The sequence below is a fragment of the Sorex fumeus genome, unplaced genomic scaffold (genome assembly GCF_029834395.1).
Source record: "Sorex fumeus unplaced genomic scaffold, SorFum_2.1 ptg000024l, whole genome shotgun sequence".
Taxonomy (NCBI): domain Eukaryota; kingdom Metazoa; phylum Chordata; class Mammalia; order Eulipotyphla; family Soricidae; genus Sorex; species Sorex fumeus.
Window position 1 is genome coordinate 22,954,343 of NW_026606081.1, and position 15,350 is coordinate 22,969,692.

Sequence of the window (15,350 nt, forward strand, 5' to 3'; positions counted from 1 at the left end):
TGGTGGAGGAAAGAGGCCATGGGACGAACCCGCAGGTGCTGAGGGGGTGTGTGCGCGTTGCCGTTTCGTTTTCACAGAGGCCGACTCGGGAACTAAATGCAGTTTGGGTTTGCTAGAGACTCAAAAGGAGATGCTAATTTTTTTTTTAAGAAATTTTCCCCCCATTTTAAAGTTCAGCTCTATAAATGAAAACACAATTATTTTAGGTGTCTCTTGGGTCCGTTCCCCAAAATATCTAGACACGAAGGCACAGAAACTAAGCCCAACCCACTGGCTCCAAAGAAATAAAGACGCAGTTCCAGGCTCTGTGCCCGCTCCAAGCCCCTGCCTGGTGGGGCTAATTCAGCCTCCCAGAGCGGGTCCCCAGTGGAGCCCGGCCAGAGACAGACCCCCACCCGCCTCCAGCAGGCAGCCCGAGGCCTTTACGCTGAGAGTGAACAGGGTGCTGACCAAGCACGCAATCCACGATGAACAGGGTGCTGACCAAGCACACGCTTACCCGGATCAACCCCCAGCACCACAGAGTAATCTGTGACCACCAGCGGCAGCCCAAAATAACAAAATAGCCTTCCCGTCCATGCCCTCCTTCACTCCTTGATCTTCACAGTCCAGCCCCTCGCTGCCAAGAGGGAGGGTCAAGGCTCATGTTCTGAATCCACGACCTACCCCCAGCGCGTGCGCGTGCACCCCCCCCCCCCCCACACACACACACAGAGTGCGCCAGAAGCACTCTGGGCCTGCAGTCAGACCCTGACATGAAGGGATAAGCAGCCCTGGGGAAGTGGAGGCTGGCCAGCGACCTCAGAGCCGCAGGGCTGCCCGGGGGTCCTGGTGAATGTGCCCGTGCTGACTCACACCCCCAAGAGCTTCCCTGCAGCTCCTCCAGGGCCCCACAGGCCAGTCCTGCAGGCTCTGGCCGGGCTGGGCACAACCCACCCGCCCCTTCCTGCCGCCTGGGGCCTTCCAGAATGGCCGGCGGGTGACATGAGTGAAAGCGTGTCTGGAGCCTGTCTGTGCTGTCCTCACACGGCCAACTCTCCCGCCTCGCTGCTGCCAAGGGAGTACTGAGGGAGGAGCACTCCCTGAAGCTGCCTCTGCCAAGACACACACATGCATGCTCATACATGCATATATGAGCATGCTCATACATGATCACAATACTCCTACACGCATGCTCACACACATCATACATGGACACACGTGCGAGCTAGCTCACCCACACATTCATACATGCACACTCACACACATTCTTACATGCACTCACACACATTTATACATGCACGTTCACACGTATATTCATACATGCAGGCTCACCCACACACACATGTGCATGTTTACACACATTCATACATGCTCACCCACAGACACATTCATACATGCACACTCACCCACACACTTTCATACATGAAAGTCCCGGTCCAGCCTCTGCTGCCCACCCGTAACCTCACCTTGAACAGCGCTGGCCCCCCCCACCCAGCCCTCCGGAGGATGAAATAACCCGTAACCAACCTTAGCAACCCCAGCAGCGCTGTCCAGGGACTCCTGCCCCCTGCCCATCCACCAGCAGAGGCGGAAAGACCTGTCCCCAGGGGATACTCCTGGCTCTGCGTTCAGGCATTGCTCCTGGTAGTGCTCTGGGGACCATATGGGAGGCCGGGGATCGAGCCAGGGCAGCTGCATGCCAGGCAGTGTCCTCCCACTGTCCTGTGCCTCTGGCCCAGGGTGGCCCACTTTTGCCTGGGGTCCCACACTGAGTTTGAGGAAACGTTTCCAGTCCAGCTATTCTGACGGGTGGCGGGGCCTGCTCTGGCCTGGGAGGGAGACCCAGACACCAGTGGTCAGGGGCACCGAGGGAGGAGCAGTGGGGAGGGCTGGGGCCACGCTGGCTGAGTGATGAGTGAGTGGGGGTGAGGCCGGACACTCGAGCCGCTGCCCGCTGGTCCCCACTGGGATCTCAGTGCCAGGGATGTGGGCGCAGCTCTGGGGAGGGAATGTTCCATGCACACGGCCCAGCTCCCTGCAGGAGGCTTTGGGGAGCACTGTGGCCGGAGTCCTCCAGGCTTCCTTCTGAGCAGAAGCCGAGGGCCGGGATAGAGGATGGGACACCTGAGGGGACCATTGCTCTGCCCCCAATCCTGGCTGCCTGCTCAGGAACTAAGGCAGACCCCACTTCCGGGGCTGTGCTGCTCTGCTAAATAAATGCCTGCAATTGGGTAGCAGAAACCCGGGGTCCTGAGCAGCCCTGCCAGCCCACGGAAGCCAGAGTGTGTGCGTGTGCGCGTGTGTGCACGCACGCATCCCCCTGACTGCCAGGCCTTGCAGATGGGGCCATACCCTTGTTCATGTAACATTCTTCAGGGGCAGTCCCAGAACCTTACATGTCAGTCAGTTCTGAACCCAGGAGTTTGTCTTTAAGGGCGCAGGCAAGCGCCTGAACCCCTGGGACAAAGGGTCTTCCGCCAAGTACCCATGAAGAGAGGGCCGCAGAGGAGGCCACTGCCCCCAAGGAAGGCCAGGCGACCGGTGGGGGCTGCCCCGGGTTAGGCCACAGCCCGCATGGCCCCTGCTTACTGCAGAGCTGGCCCAGGACGAAGCCCTTCTGCATCCTCTGGCTTCTTCATTTCACCCCCCTCTGGGACACTGTGGGCTCCGAAACTTGTAACCCTTGTAACCCGCGGGCCCCCAGAGCACTAGGGCCTGGCCAGGAATGGTTTGGGGGGCGGTGAAGAAGCCGGTCCTTTCTGCTGGTTTGGGTGCTGCCCGGAAGGGGGCGTTGCCAGTCCCCCACCTCTGCCTTCCTCCCCATTCCAGAGAGAGTCTCTGCTCTACCTGGAAGCGCCCACCCCACCCCGGCCGCGTGCACGAGGCTCAGACCCCTTCGAGAGCATGCAGGAAGCCCCGCAGAGCCCCACCCCTGGCCCGCCGAGGCCCCCGGGCTTCCAGGACCCACCAGCTCCCACGCGCCTGCCTCCGAGCTGCGGGTCCCACCGCCCCAACTTGGAGGGGCCGCGGGCCCTCGCACGTGGCGCCGGACGCTGGAGGGCCCGCGTGGGGCACGGGGTCGGGGGGCCGCGGGCGGGTACCCAGACCCCCAAGCGGGCGTGCAGTGAGGCCCCCAATGGCGAGGTGCACCCGGGGGCTCCCCACCGACCTCCTCCGAATGCCGCGTGTGCGCCCCCGCGCCCCTCCCCGCGGCCGCCGCCGGCCCCTCCTCCCCGCCGCCGCCGAGCCCGAGCGCGTGGACGCCTCTGGGCGGGCCCGGCTCCGGTCTGGGGGGCGCCGGGACCCGCGCGCCCCCAGGAGCGAGGGCGCCCCCCGCGCGGGCCCGGGGACCGGCCGGGCGGGGCGGGGCGGGGCGGGCGGGGCGGGGCGGGCCGGGGGCGGGCCGGGGGCGGCGCCGGGCCGGCGAGGTGCGGGCTCCGCGGCCGCCCACCCTCCGGCCGGGCCCGCCCCCCGGGAATGCACTTCCTCGGGGAAAGTGTGTGGGGCGCCCGGGGCGGGGTGCGGGGCGCTCCCGGCGCAACCTGCTCCCGAGCCCGGGGCCCCGCGGCCCGCGGTCCCCGTCGCCCGCGGCTCTGAGGGTCAGCGCGGGGCCCGCCGGGCGGGGGGCGCGGGGCGCGCGCGGGGGGCGCCGCTGACTCTCCGCTTCCCCCAGGACTCCCGAGAGGATGGGATGGAGCTCGGCAGCGACGGCCGCAGCAGCGCCAGCTCGCGGTCCAACTCCGCCAAAGTGACCCCGTGCTCCGAGGGCCAGCCCGCGACGTCGCCGGGGGGCAGCCTGGACCTGGTGTCGGCGCTGGAGGACTATGAGGAGCCCTTCCCGCTGGACCCGCACCCGGGCGCGGACGAGTGGGCGCCGGGCGAGGACGGCGAGGACGGCGAGGACGAGCGCGCGGGCCGCGGGCACCGCTGTCCGGCGCGCGGGCCGGGGCCCGTGAGCGCGGGGACCCGCGGCGTGGGCGGCGGCGCGCGGGCGCCCCCGGCCATGCGGCCCCCGGTGCCCAACGGCAACGCGCCCCCGCACGACCCCCGGGACCTGGGGCACAATGGCAACGTGGTGGCGGCGGCCGGCCGGCCCGGGGACCCCCGCGGGGCGCCGCAGACGCCCGGGCCGGCGGACGGCGGCGCCGAGGAGTCCCCCGAGCCCCCCATGGACTGGGAGGCGCTGGAGAGGCACCTGGCGGGGCTGCAGTTCCGGGAGCAGGAGGTGCGCAACCAGGGCCCGCCGAGGACCAACTCCACCTCCGTAAGTTGCCGGGCGCGCGCGCGCGTCCCCGCCCCGCGCGGCCCCGCGGCCCATTCATCCCCGCGGGGGGAGGGGGCGGCGACTCACGGGAATGGAATGACCGCGGACACGGCCGGTGACTCACGCTCCCGGGCGGGCGGGATGCCGGCCTCGGAGTCGCGGCTTTGTGTCCCCTCACCCCGCCCCGGGCGGGTCCCCCCGGCCGCCACCGGCCCCGGCGCGCGCGCGGTAGGGCGGATGCTCCGGTGGTGTCACGAGGGTGACCGCCGCGGGCTCTGCCCTTCCTCCTTCCAGAACCTACCGGCGGAGTGGGGGGGTGGGGGCTCTGACTCACGCCCCCCGCCCCGGGGAATCCCTCCCGGCGCCCCGGTTCTGGAAAGCGAGACAGGGAGGGGCGCTGGAGGGGGTGGGGCGCGGAAGCTCATCAGCTGGGCAGGTTGGCACAGGCCCGGGCATCTTTCAGGGGCCCGGAGGGGAGCAGAGAAATGACTTCAAAGAAAACCTTCCGGGGGCACTAGGGCTGGCGGCAGCGCCCTATTAATTGCTTGTTGGAGATAGAGCAAGAGTTGTCATTGGAAGCCTGGCAGCCTGGTTCATAAACGGCCCCGAGGGCTCAGGTTAGCCTCTGCTTCTGGGTGGGAGACCCAGAACCTGTCTGTCTGTCAGGTGTGATTTTTTGCCCCTCTCTGTGGGGCCCTGGGGCTCCAGGAAATTGGGCACGGGCCCCTCTGACTCTTGAGATGCGGTCAGCGGCCAGAGAAGTTGGCACGGTTTCCATCTGCAGTCAGTAGACAGCAGAGCCCTGTTGGGTGTCCCTGGAGAAAGCGCCTATTAAATCAACATACTCCTTTTCATGCCAGCTGTTTGCCAGGCCCCTTGCAGACGTGAGTCTTCCCGTGCCAGCCAGCCCCATCTCTTGTTCTTGCAAGTAGAAGATAGCCTTTTCCGGCAGGGCCTGGTTCTGCTCCCTCGACACGCCGGTGACGGGGAGAGAAAGGCAGGTTTCCTTCACGGTTGCCTGGCATGGGTGAATTCTGGGGAAATGGGATCAGCAGGTGCTCGGGCAAAGTTAGGCTCGTGATGGCAGCAGGGAGCTCCCGGAGTGTAAGTTATTCCACAGAACCCCACCGAGCTCCCGGGAGGTGTGTACCAAATAGGCGCTGTGCTGCTGGAATTAGAGGGGGTGAGTGGGGGATGGGTGCAGACAAGCTGGCCCAGGAACCGAAAAAGGAGTGACTCCCAACATGGCTCTGTCCCCAACACACACACACACACACGCGCGCGCGCGCGCGCGCGCGCATGCATGCGCACACACATTTTCAAGGCTCTTCATGGCTGGGCTATCTTTGGAACCAAGGTGTCTCTGCATCTGATGAACAGTTTGCCTGTTTGGGCTCCTCTCCCCAAACTGGCCCCATTCAGCGACCGTTAGGCCGAGAAACTGGGCCCCGGCGTCTCCAGAGCACATGTGTGTGTGTGCAGAAGGAGCGGTGGGCTTTTGGGGTTCCTGTTGAGCATTTTCTGCTCCGGGCTGTGTTGGGGGACCCTCTGAGGTCCAGGGCCGTGTTTATCGGCGGTCAGAGGAACAGTGGAATCCTGGTGGCACTTTGTGGAAGTGGCTGTGGGCAGCTTGGATTTGGGACTTTGGAACTTTTGTCCTTGTTTTCAGGCTTTATGGGACACACGGGTGACACTGTCAAATGTCTTTTGGGGCCATGTTTCTCGGTGATCGGCTGCGTCAGACTGAGCCGTCCTGGAAGGTGGTGCTGTGCGGTTCTTTGAAAGTTGGGTGTGGGTTGAACTGGGTTGGGGGCACCCTGCTGGAGATGTGACATGAGAAGGAGCCACCAGGAGGAAACCCCCAGGGAGAACCCTCTCCAGATGGATCCAACCCTCAGCCCCCCACCCCCTCCCGTCTGTTTTCTTAGCTCTCCTCACAACCTATTAACCCATTTTTCATCTCCCCTCACTGTCCTGGGGCTTGCCCATTTGGTGCTGTTTATTTTGTTATTTTGGGGTGCTGGGGTTCGCCTGCGTTGTACTCAGGTGCTTGGGAGAATTTGCCATGCCAGGCCCAGGCCCAGCGCACGCTGGACACACATGCTGGACACACAGGCCGGACACGCCCTGGGGCTGGTCTCTCCATTCCCAGGCCTGCTACCATGTCCTGGAAGGAACGAATGAATGAGGCCATGGATGAGTGAGCGAATGAGTGATGAGTGAATGAGTGAAAAGCTGACGTGTAGGAACGGATGAATGACTTGCAGACTCTCACCCCAGACCTGGCCAGTGCTCCCCTTGTAGAACTGAGAAAGTCCAGAGACTGGGGGGCAGCCCCACGGCCAAAGGAGATCCCAGGAGGGGGCCCGTCCTCTCCCTGATGCCAGAGGGGCCATTTCTTCTGACTCCGAAAGTCACTGAAGAAAGTGAAGTCAGCCGGGAAGGAAGATGTGCCTCCATCCTGGGGGGATTCAGGGGTGCCTGTTCGCGTCTCCAGAGGGGTCCTCTCCCCGAGTCCTGCGGGCACCCCTCTGTAGGCTCTCAGGGGACTCGGGGCCCACGCACGGACCTCCAGCCCACCCTCACCAGCCCAGCTCCAATCTGTCTTAGGCAGATCAACTCTGTGAAGGGCTTTAAGCCGCTTACCTCTCGGAGTGGGGCTGGGGGGCTGGGCCTCCAGATGTCAGAAGTGGGGTGTCCATGGGCCCTGGGAGCAGGGCTCCCTCCCTGCGCCATAGTGGGCTCTGCCCCCCCTCATTTCTCAGAGGTCCAGCCCAGGAGTAGGACCCCCACCTTGCCAGGCCCACCCTTGCTGGGCCCTTGCGAGCTAGCCCGTGGCCTTCCAGGGCCTGTGTCCCCCTGGGCTCCTCCCGCCAGGCTCCTGTCCCGCCTGCTGTGTCGCCGGCCACGCAGAGTTTAGAGCAGCCTCAGACATCCCCACTCACGATGCTTTGCCCCCAGGAAGGTCTCCCTGAGCGCCCGGAGAAGGTGTGTGAATTCGGGCCACGAATCACGCAGCCCCTGGCCGTAAATCACAAAGCAAGTTCTCGTGCAGCGTGTTGCGGAAGTTGGCTCGGAAGCTGGGCTGTAGAGCCAGGACGATTCAGAGTCGGGGCCTTTGCCTTGAGCTTCGGTGGGTTTGGGTCCCTGCACGTGCTCAGCCTGCCCCCGCTGCTGGACTGGGCCCGGCTTCTCCCCCAGCTTCCCGAGACCCTTGTGTGTCGGGAACGGCTCTCCTGCCCTCAGAGGGCCTCCAGACTCACCCCAAGTGGGGTCCCCAGGTCCTCTCTTATTTGTTTTGGGACACCTGGGGTGCTCTGTCTCTCTGGCTCTGCTCGGGGACCCCGTGGGATGCTGGGGCGGCCAAGCGGCATCAGCAGGCTGCCTTCACTGTATCCCAGAAGGACTCTCTCGGGACTCCCACCCCTTTCTCTCAGCTGGGGCTCTGGGTGGCCCAGGGCCCTTTGCGTTGCATCAGTTCTGTCGCAGGAAGCTCCCCTCCCTGCCCCCAGTCACTCCTGGATTCTTTCTTCTCTTCTTTTGACTCTCCTAGTTGAACAGACTTGGGAGTTCGCTGCGCCTGTGTGTGTGTGTGTGTGTGTGTGTGTGTGTGTGTGTGTGTGTGTGCGCGCCTGTACTCACCCCTGAAACTGCCCTCTGCATATAGACCTGAGTATCTCGCCCCCCAGAGTGTCCACTTGGCACGCCCTGGCCTAGCCCTGGGCAGCTGGGACGTGTTTCCAGCTCCTGCAGGTTGGTGGCATTGGCTGACCGGGATGAGGCAGGGGGAGCTCGGGGCAGGCCATCACTCGCTGCCCTGTGGGTGGACACCCGGGTTGCTTCTCATGGTAGGTGATGGCCGGTGGAAGAGCTGGGAGCATGTACAAACTCTACCCCGCCCTCCCTGAGACTCTCGAAGGAGCGGCCCCTTGGCCATGGAGGGGACATCTCAGTACACCATGGCCCTGGTCCACTCCCACTGTCACTCTGTGCCATTGTGTCCTAGGGACCCCAGCTCCCCTCTCCCAGGGATGGGGAGACACCCCCCCCCCCAAGAGAAAACAGAGAAAGCGGAGAGACAGCAGTGGGTAAGGCCCTTCCCCGCGCATGGACGAACCAGGTTCAATTCCCAGCACCACACACAGTGCCCTGTGCCCCCTCAGGAGTGAGCCCTGAGCACAGAGCCAGGAGTGACTCCTGAGCACAGAGCCGGGAGTGACCCTGAGCACAGAGCCAGGAGTCAGCCCCAAGCATAGAGCGAGGAGTGAGCCCTGAGCACAGAGCCAGGAGTGATCCTGAGCACAGAGCCAGGAGTCAGCCCCTGAGCACAGAGCCAGGAGTCATCCGCAAGCACAAAGCCAGGAGTCAGCCCTGAACACAGTCAGGAGTGACTCCTGAGAAGAAAGAGGAAAGAAAGCCCCAGCCCCGCCGTACGCCCCCCAGCCCTCGCACCCAGGCTGGCAAAGGCCCCTTTCACTCCCCAAGGCCTCCTGTCTGCAGGAGGGTGTTTTCTTGCCTTTTTTCCATCGCTGCCACTGCATTTAGAGGCCGTGACAGGTGTATTGCTGGTTCAGTGAGGGGTACGGATTGGGCCCGGTCACAGGGAGGCTGCCCTCCGGACATTCATCCCCAAAGCACTTGCAAGTGACTTGTCCTCTTGCCGCTCACTGTCCGGTGGGTGCAAGTCGCGGAGCATCTCACACAGGCCACAGCTGCTCTCTTTGTGAGAGCAAAGAGACCATGCCATGCCCCGCTGATGCAGCCTGAGTGGGGGTCACTGGGATCAGCCCCCGAGAGTCACCTTCCCAGGCCTCGTCAGGTGCTGGCGCCCGTGTCCCTCACTGAGAGGCTGTCACCGGTGACACCTCTACTCACCTCTGACCTGGAAGTGCTTCCTTGTCGCCTTTGCCCCTTGGCAAGTGTCTGTGGATGTTTTAGTTTGTGTGTTTGCGGGGTGAGGTGCTGGGCCACCCCTTGTAGTGCTCCGGGCTTACTCCTGGCTCTGTGCTCAGGGGTGACCCCTGGAGGTGCTCCAGGGAGCACATGAGGTGAGGAGATCAGGTCGGGGTCACTGTACTCCCCCTGTTTCCGTCCCCACATCTCTGGGGATTTGGGTTCGGGGTCTGCGCAGAGACCCTGCCCGGGGTGGCATCTCGGGTAACCCTGGCCCAGGCCCTGGGGGCCTCATACCTGGACTGGGGCTGGAGGGGCCCTCAGGGTCCTTCCCGACAGCGGGGCGGGTCTCCCCTCCTCACCACCCACCCGCCCACTGCCCCCCCCCCCGACTCTGCTCGACTCTCGGCCAGGGCCTGTTGGCACCTTCCCGGAGGCAGGGCCGGGTGCCCAAACGTCCCTGCATGGGGCCCCTCTGCTGCAGCCCAGGGCCCTCTCCTGCTGGGGACACCAAGCAGAGAGGACACCGGCCAGGCGCTGGCTCACAGGACGCCAGGTTCTGGTTCCGGTGCATCCACAACCTCACAGCGGTCCAGTGTCTGCTCAGCACCCCCAGCGCTCCTGGTCCCCAGAACTCCCAGCCAAGGCCCTCGCCCACCAGGCTGCCACCCCGAGCAGCCACCCCGGGCACTTCCCTACACACCCTCACGTCTCCGTCACCCCTCGGGCCCTCAGGAGCTCCCACAGGTGCGGTCTGTCCCTCCAGGGGTGGACGTCAGCCCTGGACACCGTCCTCCCCCTCTCTGCCCGCTGCTTCTCCTCCTCCACCTGCCTCTGAGCTCTCCCGGCTCTCACGCCCACTTGCACAGAAACTCCAGAAGAAACGGGCCAGGCCCCGATGGCCGCCTCGATGCCATGCCTCCCAAGGGCTTCCCAGCTGGACAGTTACTTTCTGTGCCCCGGAAGGGTTTCCCAGCTCAGTGGTCAGTCTCAGTACCCTGGAAGTTTTCCCAACTGGATGGTCAGTTGCTCTGCCCCGGAAGGTTTCCCAGCTGTACGGTCAGTCGCTGTGCCCCAGGACCTGGTTTGCGGCCATCAAGGCAGGCACCTTCCCCGTGGTGCTGCCCCCTTCTGTATGTCCCCATCTGTCCTCCAGGCCCCTGCTGGCTCTGTCCCTTTACCAACGGGCTCCTCCCGGCCGCCTTCAGCTGCTCTCCCGACCTGGTTTCGGCTGTGTTCTCTGATGCTCTCCCCGTCTTCCTGCCTCCTGGAATGTTCCTCGTCACTGTGGGGCTTGGGGGCAGGATGTGCCTGCGTGTCCCAGGTTCCAGGCGCCAGGCTGGTGTCAGCGCAGGAAGGGTCAGCACCACTTGCGTCTCCTTTGCCCGAGTCCCTGCACTTGCTGTGTTCCTTGGTCTCCTGGTAGCCCCGTGTCCCCCAGAGCTGGACTGTTAGCCTCGTGTCCCCCAGTTCTGGGCTGCTAGCCCTGTGTCCCCCCACCGTGCTGGGCTGTTTCTCTTTAGAGCAGGCTCAGGGCCTGGCAGCACCAGCCTTGGCATCTTCTCTCTTTCTTCCTTCCCTTTGTGGGGGGCTGGGGGAGCACCAGGCTGTGCTCAGGGCTGACTCCTGGTGGGGAGGGACCCCGGGCAGCTGCGTGCAGCGCTCACTCCTAGGTTTGTGCTCAGGAGTCACTCCTGGCCGGTCAGCTGCAGCCCGGCGTGTGCCCTGCCCGCTGGGCTGTCCCTCTGCCCTCTCCTCCCTGTCTTCTCTCCGAGTCTCTCCTTGGTCTTGACGGCCGGGAAAATGATCTGGACTCTCCCTTCCTTGGGGTCCGAGCAGGGTGGATGCGAAGGAAGTCAGGTGTGGCTTCCAGGAAGCCTTGCCTGAGCCAGCAACCCCCACAGTGGTGCGAGTTCAGCCTCCCAAGAGTCCCGGCCCGGACGGGGCAGTCTGAGGCGGCCGCGCACAGACACACAGTGGGCAGAGTCGCTGACGCCGAGTAGGAGCGGAACACGGCGGGTGTGTGCATGTGTGAGTGTGCCTGTGTGCGTGTGTGTAGTGTGTGTCTGATACGCGTGTCTGTGGGTGCATGTGTCTGTAGGTACATGTACACGTGTGTGTGTGTCTGTGTGTGCATGTTGTTTGCCTGTGTGTTCATGTGTGTGTGAGAGTGCCTGTGTGTGTGTGTGTGTGGTGATGTTGTAGGTGGTGTGTGTAGTGGTGGGGTGTGTGTGATGGTGGCCAGGTAGAGAGATGGGCTATGTGTGGGTGTGGAGTGTGGTATATGCTGGTAGTGGGGGCTACATTGTGTGAATGTGTGTGATGGTGGTGGAGTATGCAGAGTGTGAGGGTGTAGTGTGTGTCCGTGGGGTGGGGGATAGGCTGTGTGTGTGATAGTGATGGAGATGGAGAGTGTGGTGGGTTGCGTGTCTGTGGCGTGTGTGTGGGTGGGCTGTGGGAATGGGGATGGGGTGCGTGGTGGGTTTTGTGTCTTGGGGGGTGAATAGTGACAGGGTGGGAGGTTGTATGTCTCTGGGATGTGTGTGCGAATAGTGGTGGGGTTGGTGTATGTGTGTGTGTGTGAGTGAGTGTGGGTGTGTATGATTGTGTGTGGGTGAGTGTGTGAATGAGTGTGAGTGTGTGAGTGTATGAGTAAGTGTGAGTCTGTGCGAGTGTTTTGAGTGTGTATGAGTGAGTGTATGTGTATGTGAGTGTGTGACTGCATGAGTGTGTGTGTGACTGCGTGAATGTGTGAGTGAGTGCAAGTGTGTGTGAGTCTGTGCGAGTGTTTTGAGTGTGTATGAGTGAGTATATGTGTATGTGAGTGTGTGACTGCATGAGTGTGTTTGTGACTGCATGAGTGTGTGTTAGTGTATGAGTGTGTGTGAGTATATGTGTGTGAGAGTGTTTGTGTGAGTGTTGCGTGTGTGTGTGTGTGTATAAGTGAGTGTATGTGTGTGAGTGTGTGTGTGAGACTGTGAGTGTGTGAGTTGGTGTGTGAGTTTGTGTGAGTGAGTGTGTGTGAGTGTGTGTGAGAGTGAGTGTGTGAGTGCTGACTGTGGTGCTGAGTTAACAGAAACTAGTCCTGCTACCGGACCAGCCACAGAGGCGGCCCTGTAGAGGGCGTGGAGGCCGGTGTGGAAGGCGCCTGTGGCCACACCTCTCCCCCCCAATACCCCCCCCCCCCGTGGGCTGCCCCCCAAGGCTGAGGGGAGGGGCCTGGCCTGGCACTGCTGGGCGTGTGGCTGGCTGTCCTGCATCCTGCTGTCTTGCGTCCTGCAGCTGGCCCCTGGCCTCAGGGACTGACTCACCCGCCCCTGGCCCCGCCCTGTGTCACACCCTGGCAGCTGAGTGGCCCTTGCCTCCAGCCCTCCCCCCCTCGGCCGCCTTGGCGCGGTGAGCAGAGCTGGGAGTGAGCGAGGGATTCCTTTGCTCGTTCTGGCTTTTTAAGGCAAACGGGAGAGACCTGACAAACACATTCTCCGCGTTGTTCTGCCCTGCGCAAGCGCCTCTTTGGGGCCCTGGGAGGCCTCCCGGGCAGCCACCGACAGTGTCCACGTTCCCTGCAGCTGAGTGGGCACGTGTGGGGCAGGGAGAGGGTTCGAGAAGGGCCACCCTTTCCAGCCCCATGTGACCGTCGGTCAGCCCAGAGGCCTGGTGGGCGCTGACCGGCCAGAGGGGCCCAACCTCGGCCCCCAGACTCGGCTCCAGGTCCCCGGGAAGACGGACGTCGCCGTCGCCCGCGGGAGACGGTCACGTGGTTCCAGCGACAGGGCTCGGCTCTGACTCCAGGGAGGGCAGGTGTGACCACCTGGGGGACACAGTCACGTGTAAAGCCGCCGTCACCGTGGACCCGGGGCTCGGCACACTCCCGGGCTGGGGGCTCACAGAACCTCCCGGGGGCCCTCCAGGCTGGCCCCTTCTCCTTCTCCAGCGCTCACTGTGTGTGTTGTCCAGCCTGAGACGAAGGCGTGGCCTGTAGCAAGCAGAGCCAGAGCCCCGGCGGAGGGATGCCACACGGACCCCGCAAGCTCCATGAGCCAGGCGCCCAGGAGGGGCGGACAACACACAGCAGTGTCTGGGTGTCTGGGTGTGTCTCCAGGAGAGTGCTCACATGTGTTTGTGTGAACTGTGAGGGCGTGTCTGTGTGTAGGTGTCATCATGCATGTGCAAGTGTGTGCGTGTCTATGCCAGGGTGTAATGTGTGTTTCTCTGTGTGTGTGTGTATGCTAGCATGGTGCATGTACTATATGAATTGTGTCTGCCTGTGTGTGTGAGTATAGTTCTGTGATTTGTGAACCATGGAGGATTGTGTGTATGTAACTCCGAGTGTGTGCGTGAGTGTATCTCTGTGATGAGTGAGCTGTGTAGGATTGCGTGAATGTGAGTCTGTGTGTGTGTGCGTGAGTGAGTGTATGTCTTTGATGAGTGAGCTGTGTAAGATTGGTGTGTGAGTCTGTGTTGTGCAAGCGTATCTCTGATGAGTGAGCTGTGTGGGATTGTGTGTGCGAATCTGTGTGTGTGAGTGTATCTGTGATGAGTGAACCATGGAGGGTTGTGTGCATGTAACTCTGAGTGTGTTCGTGAGAGTATCCCTAAAATGAGTGAGCTGTGTAGGGTTGCATGAGTGTGAGTCTGTGTGTGTGTGCATTCATCTCTCTAATGAATGAACCTTGTAGGATTGTGTGTGTGTGCATGAGTTATCTCTGTGATGAGTGAGTTGTGAAGGATTGCGTGAGTGTGAGTCTATGTGTGTGTGTGTGTGTGCGTGAGTGTATCTCTGATGAGTGAGCTGTGTGGGATTGTGTGTGTGAGTCTGTGTGTGAGTGGATCTCTGATGAGTGAGAAGTGTGGGATTGCATCGTGAGTGTGAGCCTGTGTAAGAGTGTGTGTGTGTGTGTGTGTGTGTGTGTGCGTGTGTGTGTGTGACAGGGTCTGGCTGGCACATCTGGGTCTCCAGGTTCGAGCTGCCGCCAGCCCACCATGGGCCCAGGCGTGGGAGACTTTTCTCCAAGGCCCTCCCCCTGACTGGTGAGGCTCACCACAGCCCCCATGTCGTGCTCACCACCCCAGGGAAACTACATGCCAACATCCCCACTGGCATCTCAGCCGACACGGGGCCTCCGGCCTGGCCAGGCCCGCGCCCTCCCGCTGCCCGACCCTTCCCATGTGGTGGCACTCAGAGTGAAAGGGCTCTGCCCCCGGCCCTGGAGGACCTGCTCCACCAGGGGCAGCTGGGGCCTCGCACCCGGGTCTGTGTGAGCCCGAGTCCCTTTCCAGGGAGGCCCCAACCGTGCCTGAGTCACCAAGGCCAGTGTTGGCACTGATGCGGACTCACTCTCGGGCAGAGCCATTACCCTGGCCGCCCGAAGGCTCGCAGTGGCCGGAGGCACCAGCAGCCCGGACCCCTGCCCTCTGCCCCCCGCGCCCACCTGGGAGTGGACCTTGGGGAGGCGTCTGCCGTTCCAGAAGAACGCTGTTCCTGCTCCGTGAGACTCCACAGTGGGCTCAAAGTCCAAGTGAGTCATTCTGAAGCGGATCTTCCCCGGAATTCCCAAGATACAGGCCCACCCGCTGCCTGCTGCTAGCCCCCCTGGGCGAGGAAACACCCAAACGCGGTGGGGGTAGGGGTGCTGGGGGTCATGCAGGCCTGGATGCATCGTCGGAATGGAAACAAGTCAGGAGGACAAGAGCAGAACTAGGGGGTGGACGGTAGGGAGCATTGACCAACCTGGGCCTTGGAGAGGAGATTGGGGGACGCATTTGGGGGGCTTTGTGCATGGAAACCACCAACATTTTATGTATTGTGACCACGTGACCTCATTAGCTAATGAGAAAAAATAGTGTCCGCTCCCCAGGAGGGGTGGGGGGTATGTTTTGGTTTTGTTGTGTGGTTTTTTTTTTGGGGGGGGGGCGGGGCGCACCCCCGGCAGTGCTCAGGGCTAACTCCTGGCTGTGGACCCGGGGCAGGACTGGGGCCACTGAGTGTGATGCTGGCATTCACTTCACCCCTGTCTGGCCCCAGGAAGTTGCTGTCACAGGGACTTTGCGTGGGATGCAGCCCCAGCCGGAGTGAGCTCACTCTTCCTTACAGGAAGGTCTCCAGCTTGGCGCATTCACGGGACTTACCTTGGGGAACAAATGAGGAATTTGCTCCTTCCTCATTCTGGACTCTTCCTCGTCCACGCCAAAGCCCGTCCTGAGTGGGGGC

At 62.6% G+C, this 15,350-nt stretch overlaps 1 protein-coding gene across 2 annotated transcripts in view; it reads left to right on the forward strand.

Moving 5' to 3' along the window:
* The window catches only part of SCHIP1 (schwannomin interacting protein 1), a 179,192-nt gene that overhangs the window by 115,277 nt on the left and 48,565 nt on the right, over nt 1-15,350 (forward strand). For both annotated transcript variants that reach the window (XM_056113942.1, XM_056113943.1), the window contains exon 2: nt 3,656-4,246. In XM_056113942.1, the coding sequence (XP_055969917.1) occupies nt 3,656-4,246 (591 nt within the window). The remainder of the gene's footprint in view (nt 1-3,655; nt 4,247-15,350) is intronic.